Here is an 8,178-nt window from a genome sequence, read left to right as displayed (position 1 = left end):
CGGAGAGATTATTGCTAAATGCTGGTATTAAATCTCTGTCCAATGCACTAATTTATTAGAGGTGTTAAAGTAATTAAGCAGTTTGGTGCATCTGATAAAATGAAGATAGGGTTAGTAGATATATCAAGAACCTCCACAATAATGTTGCAGGTTTTATTTCCAAGCTAAGATAACCAAGAAATAATATTTGAAATGAGCATGAACTATCTAAAATTAAATTTTGGGAAATGTATAAATATGCATAAGGATTTCTTTCTCATATTAAGTCTCAAGGCTCCAAATAATAGTTTAATTGCACAATATTTATACAGTAAAATTTCACAAGCTGCTTCAGAGAAATGTAACAAAAATGGCAAAAAGTGGTGCTCAAGGAGATGTTACAAGGTTCCATTTGTCACAAAAAGTAAACTGTAAGTCATTTCATAAAGTAGATGGCATTCAAGAGATGGGTGCCCAGACAGCTGAAGGTTAAAGATGTCTTAAAAGCCGGCATGAAGAAATGTAACATTGACATCAATAATTGGGAAACCAATGCCAAGGACAGGAAACTCTGGCAAACCATCATCAAGGAACAGCAACTTTCGAATCCAACAAATGTGCAGAACTAGAAGACAAGAGAAGTAAATGGACAGAGAGGCAGCAACAAGCAAAGCCCAATCTGCCATCTGGAACAGCCTGACCTGAATGTGGAAGATCTTTTAAAGCCAAGTTTGGACTCACAAGCCACTCATAAATAGGTCAATGGAAAAAAAGGCCATTATCCTCTATCCATGAGGGATAGCCAGGACAACAATGACTAATGATAAAATAGAAATATGTATGTGTTAGAAGAACACAAAGATTTTGGTGTGTTGGTAGGGCAGGTTGCAGGAACAGAAAATATGAGGTCTTGGAAGGACTTGAAAAAGAAATGAATCTCAACACTGGTTAATATCCAACAGCTTCGGGGTGGAAACAACCGATAATTTGAGGAGCTGATTTATTGGAATGAGATTGACCAGCACAGTCTGATGGAGCCAAGAAATTACACAAGCAGGGCCAGAGGTTTGGGATAAGCTGAGAAGGTAAAAGACCACTAAAGTGAGTAAATTGAACATTTATCTTGGTTTCATATGGATGAGGAGGTTATGAGGACTCCATCCTCAAATGGAAGCCTGCTGTAGAGGGAGTTAAAAACATTTGGGGGAAATCTCTTCACAATCTCTGCTGATTAAAGGTGAAGTATACCTAGCGTAGAAACCTACCCTTAAATATTCACCTGTCAACCTCGAATCTAAGGGGAATGAAGAGCCTTTTTCTCCCACGCAGTTTGCCACGTTTTATTTTCCAAACTGCGGTCTGGCCAATGCCGGCGCTGACCCTGCCTGGAATGATGCAAGGTTCGGCACCTCCCCTCTCGCCGCGCTCAGTGCGCGCCGCTCAGCCCCGGGAAGAGGGCGGGAATAGGCGCTCAGAGGCGGGTGTGCCGGCGCTCGGACACTCGGAGCCCACCAGCCTTGTGCAGGAGGAAGAGCAACCGGCTCCGGAGAGCGTTGTGGACACCCATCCCCGCCACGACTGGGGAAATAAAACCCTCCAGGCAAGGCGCGCTTGGCGGAGGGAGGGGAGAGGTTGAAGGTGGAAATGCGAAAGGTGGAGAGAGGTGGTGGGCGTGAGAGAGCGGCCGGGGGGGGGGGGGGGGGGGGACTGCTTCCTCTCCCCGGGCTGGCTGAAGCGTGCAGGCATTAGCCACAGACCAGGGTTTCCCCCACCCGCTGTTGCTTTGAGATACCTTCTGGCTTTGAACAACAAACTAAAATCCTTTAAAAAACACGTTATCTCTGTTTATTTAAGCTCCACGCTGTGCTCTGAGAATCCTTTCTTTATAAACACGCAGCGGAGATACTTATTAAGTATCCTTGACCCCAAAGAAGCGACCTGCAAGCTGAGCCAGGTGTGTTTTATCTGTAAGTGCCGGGTCCAAAGGCGGGTGTCTGTGGTTTGGGTTTTGGGTGGCATGAACCGCCACCGGCTGTTTCCAACCCTTTGGACAGCAGCCGCTTTGGGCCGCGGGGCCGGACCGGGCCGAGATTTCAGCACCTCGGCTAGCAACTCCCGCCCCCAGGTTGCGAGGCGTCCGGGATCGAAGTGGTGGGGAAAGATACATTCAGTTGGGCTTTGAGCAAATCGTGCACTGCCGTTCAACAGTGGGCTGGGACCATTTTCAGGGAATAATCCTGCATTTTAATTTGGACAGCGGAGAGGAGCCAAGATGTGTAATTGGTGAAGTGACGGCTAAATTTTAACTTAATAGAGATTAAAAATTAATTAAGAGCCAAGCGATCTGTCAAGCATCACATCTTCGATCATGGTAGAGAAATAGCACATCACAGCACAGTACAGGCCTTTCGGCCCACGATATTGTGCCGACCTATAGGCCACACTAAAACGAAACCCTCCCTACCTCATTTCATACCCTTCTATTTTTCTTCCATCCATGTGCCTGTCTGAAGAGTTTCTTAAATGCCCCAAATGTTTCACCATCCCTGGCAAGGCATTCCAGGCACCCACAACTCTATATGTTTTTTAAAAAAAAGTCTCCCCTAGACTTTCCTCCCTTCCCTTTGGACAGATGTCCTCTGGTGTTTGCTGATCCTGCCCTGGAAAACAGGTGCTGGCTGTCCACCCTATCTACACCTCTCCTAATCTTGCAGGCCCCTATTAAGTCTCCTCTCATCCTTCTACCTGCAAAATATTGCAAAAAGTGAAATGTAACTTGGCCAGAGTAAGAACAGTATACTGTATAGTTTTGACTGTAATAAAGTCCATCTCCAGTAAGGCTGGCTACATCTCACAACTTTCTAACCAGTTTGATAGAAATAGGGTTGAGAGATGCAACACTGTTCAAGGTCAGAGGGGTCAAGGGTGAAAGTCTACGCATCTGAAAAATAAGCAGAGCATTTCAACAAGGAGGGCAAGAATTTTGAATTTGATGGGTGAAAAGAATATACTGTAATGGTGATTGGCTACAGCTTGAGTGATAGGATGTAGTCAAGATAGTGGTGTTCATGAAGAGTGGATCAAGGCAGAAAGATAAGTATTTACACTTGAAGATGATGAATAAGGACTTGTGGCTGTAAAACTGAAAAAAAAAGATTGGAGGAATGGAATACTATGGAGCAAGGGAATGCAATGGAGGTGGGAAGAGATGGTCTTGGTGGTGAAATCTGATGCTCCTCTTAGATTCAAACAAACAACCTGAAAGGTTTAGCCTGAAAGTAGTGATAGATTACAATCTACTTCACATGAGCTACATAATGCATGGTGCAGGGTAGAACAGTTCCATTAGCATGCCTGGATGTTGATTCCACACAATGTATCTTGTCACTCAACCAGAGTGGGCGGCACAGTTGACGTAGCCATTAGCACGACTCCATTCCAGTAGAAGCGACCCAGGGTCAAATCCCACACTGTCTGTAAGTTTGTGCATTCTGTGTGGGTTTCTGCCTGGTGCTGGGATTTCCTCCCATCCTTCAAAACACAGACGGGATTATTGATTAATGGGTTGATTTGGGGTGGGTGGGCACAGGATCCTGGGCTGTTACCTTGTTCTATGTTTAAAGAGAATACCCACAGTTAAATAGCAATATAGCAAGGTATATGTATAAGTCATTAATTAAAATCAATTTGAAATGTTAGGAATAGCAAGCCCTTTGTTTTTAAGATGATGAATGCCAGGACAATGGTAGTTCTCATGGCTGATGGTGGGAATTCTCTGTGCATGTTATTGCGTGGACTTGCTGTCTGATCACAAATGTATGATGTGAAAGAGAAAGTCAGGGTGTACCTCTTTATGAGAATTGTTTAATTTTAATATGTACTTGCTAAATGATCAGGTCAGATCCAAAATGTCCAAATTGGTTGCAATTAACTGGCCAAACACTTTGGATCTTTGGAACTGCCATTTGAACAAGGACAATTAGAATCAATAATACCAAGATTTATTAGACTGAGGCAGATTAACTATCACATAAAATATATATGAACTATGCCTTTTGTTTAAACAACTAGTGGTTACAATCAAGCAATAGCAATGAATCTTAGCTTTCAAATATTCTTTATCTGGCATGACGTAAATTAAACCCAGTGTTCAATATTCTGGCTCAGTCCATGATTATTTTTCATATAACACCATATATTTTTGATTGCCGTGAAGTAATAATGGGAAAATCTCGATAAATTACTTTATGATGTTCAATCTATTTACTCAAGAAACAACAGATTGGCTTCTGTTGTTGAGTTAGGTAACATGGTCATTTCCTGCAGATACAAATGGAGTCAATTACAATTAATTATTGATAAAATGATATAATTATTGATGGTAGATTACAGTGAATCAAAGTACTCAAAGCAGAGTGAAACCATTTTATTCCAACAAGGTTCATGGCCGTCACGCCTACTGGAGAAAGGGCTAACGTGCTTCCTCATAAAGAGCAGTAAAATGGCTTTTACAAGTTTTGATATGATTGTATAATATTGTCATTTAACTGTACCAGATGGACTATTGAAAATTGCTGTCTATTGTTGACCAATCATAAGTTTTTTCATGATTACAGTTTGGAATGCTTTGTGAAAAATGAGTCTATGCACTGAGATCTGCCAGTTCCAGAATTCTAACTACAGCACGGATGCCTTACACCAGCGTTATGGAGTCCGATCTTATCTGCACCAGTTCTATGAAGACTGTACAGCATCCATTTGGGAGCACGAGGACAATTTTCAGATTAAGACATCCCCCAGACGATGGAGCTCCATCTTCTGGAAGGTATGCGTGGTGTTATTCTCACTGGCATGAAACAATTTTTAAATTCATTGTTCAGGGACTGGTGGAGGAATATCGTGAGATCATGATGCCTGCATAAAAATGTGGCTTGATTAGATGCATGAAAAGGCAGATCATTGTGAAGAGTTCTACTTCTCAAGCTATAAATTTCCAGGGTAACTCTTGGTAAAAATTAAAAATAAATCAGCCTTCTCTGAGTCTCCATACCCCATAGCATGAAGTTAAACAAGAAAGTCGGGTCTAGTGCAGTCATGCTCCAACATTTTTTGGCTATGGCCTCCTTAGTCTATGGCCTCACACCCTCCACCCCACCCCCCCACCCCGCCCTTTCCCTGTGAAGTAAACCTTTAGTTGGTTTCTTCTGTACTTCTCTCTTACCAATGACATAAAAAACATAAAATATATTTTATGATTACAGTCACTACCATTCCCCCCCCCCCCCCAGGGTATTGTGGCCCTCCAGGTGTGGGGGAGTACAGCCCCTGTTGAGAATGGCTAGACTAATCCAATACTGCAGTGGCACAGAGGAATTGTATTTGCACCACTGAAATGAATTAATCTTAATTGCAGCCATGTAGGACTGACTGTTGGTCATAAGGACCTGGGGAGTGATGATTTACGCTGCCAACAACACTCGAGGCCCAGATGGTGAACTGAAACGTTTAAGTTTTCTTTTTTCCTTCTCGCTCTCCTCCTCCTTATATAAATAATTATTTTGTCCTACTCTCTCCCTTGTTTGTTGTGTCTTGCCCTGCAAATTTGATTGGTTAAGGAAATAAACTACTGAACCAAGGTCTGAGAAGATGCTTTGTCTTCTCTGTGCCATTCCCAATTCATGGATTCGGCTGTCTTTGATGTCATATGACTTGAATGAAGAATTTACATAAAATATTCAGCTTGCAGTGCTCACCATGAGTGAGCTGCCTCGAAGATTTCTGAGCTAACAGGAACACTTAGGTGCTAAAAATGTTAAATACATATGCCTTTCCTACTAATGTCTGGTGCCAGTTGCCTTTATAAAATCTGGGTTACCTTTTGGCCATTGCAAGTTCCTCTGTAATTATATTTCCTGACAATACTTTTAGTATTGTACCTTCATATTTTCAAGCCACCCAGTCTGTTCTGCAGTGAGAAATCTTTGCTCTAACCCACCTTGTATCTCTACAAATGGCTGCCTAATGCTATTTAACTATCATGCTGTGAAATCAAAATGCTGAATTAAATTAAATTTTATGTTAATGTGGAGATTTATAAAATTATCCTTGTCAAGTGATGACAAGAGCTCAGATATCTAACGACTCGTGAAGCTGCCAAAGGTGTAATATCTTTTGTAATATCTTCAGGACTGAAACCTTGTGATCATTCCATCATAATTCACCTTCGACTTCATGGCAATTAGCTTTTTTGAATTTTAATTTTTTTTTTAAATTTAGACATCCAGGCCATTTAGATCCACGAGCCTGTGCAGCCCAATTACACCCATTTGACCTACAACCCCTGGTACGTTTCAAATGATGGGAGGAAACCGGAGCCACCCCCCCCCCCCCCCCCCCGGGTAAATCCAGACATGGGGAGAATACACCAACTCCTTACAAACAACATGGGAGTTGAACCCCAGTCCCGATCGCTGGCTCTGTGACAGCATTGTGCCAACTGCTACGCCAACCATACCATGAGAAGGTCATTTATTTCCAAAGTTGCCGATGGATTAAGGCATCTCACATTTCATTTGCAATTGGACAATACCCAATGAAGATGTAAATGATCACAATCTCATGAATTCAGAAGAATATTGTGCTTTTTAGCAAGAATCAAAATGTTAACTGCCATGAAATTCATTGAGTATGCTATAATTTTGAGCTGGTGATTGTGGAATTGGCCATACTTTTGGATTTTATTAATGCATAATAGTATGTTTTTAAAATAATAAATCATAAATCAGTGCTGTAAATTGTTTTATTATACTTTTGTAGGTTGGACTAATGGCTGGGACAACCTTGCTTTTCATAGGATTAGTGGTGATTGCAACTGGCTATTTGGTGCCACCTAAAATTGAGGCCTTTGGAGAGGAAGAGGAAGATTTCCTGGTGGTGGATGGACAGGCTGTCCAGTTCAACATGGCACTGGACATTTGTAAGCTGGCAGGGGCTATCCTCTTTTGTATTGGGGGAATGATAATGGCCGTCTGCCTCTTGATGTCTGCCCTTGCCACGAGTCACTCCAAAGAGGAAAAATACCTTCAGCAGAAATTTAAAGAACGAATAGCAGAAACCCAGACATCGGCCAAACCCATCACCAAAGCTCCTACCCCAGGTGAGCATAAAATCCCCATCACCTTATCCAAAGTACACAATGTGCAGCCAACATCAGACACCTAAATTGTAAATATTAGACGTTACATCAATTGTAAATTAGCTACACCAGAACAGGTCTTTTTAAATGTTTTACCATATTTTTATAGCAGTTTACAAATGGCTCATGTATTAAACTATTCAATTCAGATTCATGTCTTTATTCAGTTAATTACATCAATCATGCAAGAATCTCTAGTGTGAGATTCAGACTCGTTTCAAACTTATGACACAATTTCTTGGAAGCCGTAACTTGCAAATGGTTTTGTCTCCAAAAATGCAATTGCTTTTATCTGTATTTGAAATGAATTAAAAGCATTTGAGTGATAACTGAGCTAAAGTTGTATTTATAATCCTTTTTTTCTCTTCTCACACTCTCACATGGATTTTATTTCCTGATTTTTTTTTAAAAACCTCAACATATTATGTAAAAATACACAATGCCAGAGAAACTAAGCAGGTCAAACAGCGTATTTTAAAAAGCAAAGTTGAAGATACATAACCAACATTCCATCAAGGTATGGGCATAATGTAGACAGGCTCCTGAATAAAATTATAGTGGGGGTAGAGGGGAGGGAAGGGAAGGAGCACAGTCCCACAGACACGAGGTAATAGGTGGATAAGGGAGAGAGGGCACACCAGCAAACAGGGGAATGGGTCTTTGGAGAGGGAAGGGGGTGGAGAGCAAGAGGTAAGGAGACAGAGAGATGGGGAAGAGTGGGAGGACGGGGAATGTAGCAGAAACCAGAGAAGTCAATGTTATTGCCATCCAGTTGGAGAGTGCCTGGATGGAATATTCAGTGTTGCACCTCTAATTTACAGGTGGCCTTGGTTCGGCCGTGCATGAGGCCAAGGGCAGACATGCTGGTGTGGGAGTGGAGTACAGAATTGAAATGGTTGGCCACTGGGAGATCCCTGTCATTGATGCTGACAGAGAGAAGTGATCTCCCAGCCTGGGTCCAGTCTCTCTCTGATGTAGAGGTCACCACGGGAACATCAGATGCA

General features: G+C 42.1%; 1 protein-coding gene across 1 annotated transcript; it reads left to right on the top strand.

The window, feature by feature from the left end:
- The first annotated feature begins 4,609 nt into the window (after positions 1-4,609).
- Positions 4,610-7,482, top strand: nrsn1 (neurensin 1). Its single transcript, XM_069915129.1, has 2 exons — positions 4,610-4,804; positions 6,796-7,482. The coding sequence occupies exons 1-2, from the start codon at positions 4,616-4,618 to the stop codon at positions 7,198-7,200; spliced, it is 594 nt and encodes a 197-aa protein (XP_069771230.1). The 5' UTR covers positions 4,610-4,615; the 3' UTR covers positions 7,201-7,482.
- Positions 7,483-8,178: the final 696 nt, after the last annotated feature.

Source organism: Narcine bancroftii, chromosome 1 (genome assembly GCF_036971445.1).
Source record: "Narcine bancroftii isolate sNarBan1 chromosome 1, sNarBan1.hap1, whole genome shotgun sequence".
NCBI classification, from domain to species: Eukaryota; Metazoa; Chordata; class Chondrichthyes; order Torpediniformes; family Narcinidae; genus Narcine; species Narcine bancroftii.
This window is presented reverse-complemented; position numbering and strand designations above follow the sequence as displayed.

Coding starts and splice junctions, on each gene's coding strand:
- nrsn1 (XM_069915129.1), top strand. CDS start 4,616: ATGAGTCTATGCACTGAGATCTGCCAGTTCCAGAATTCTAACTACAGC. Junction 4,805..6,795: donor GGAGCTCCATCTTCTGGAAG/GTATGCGTGGTG, acceptor ATACTTTTGTAG/GTTGGACTAATGGCTGGGAC.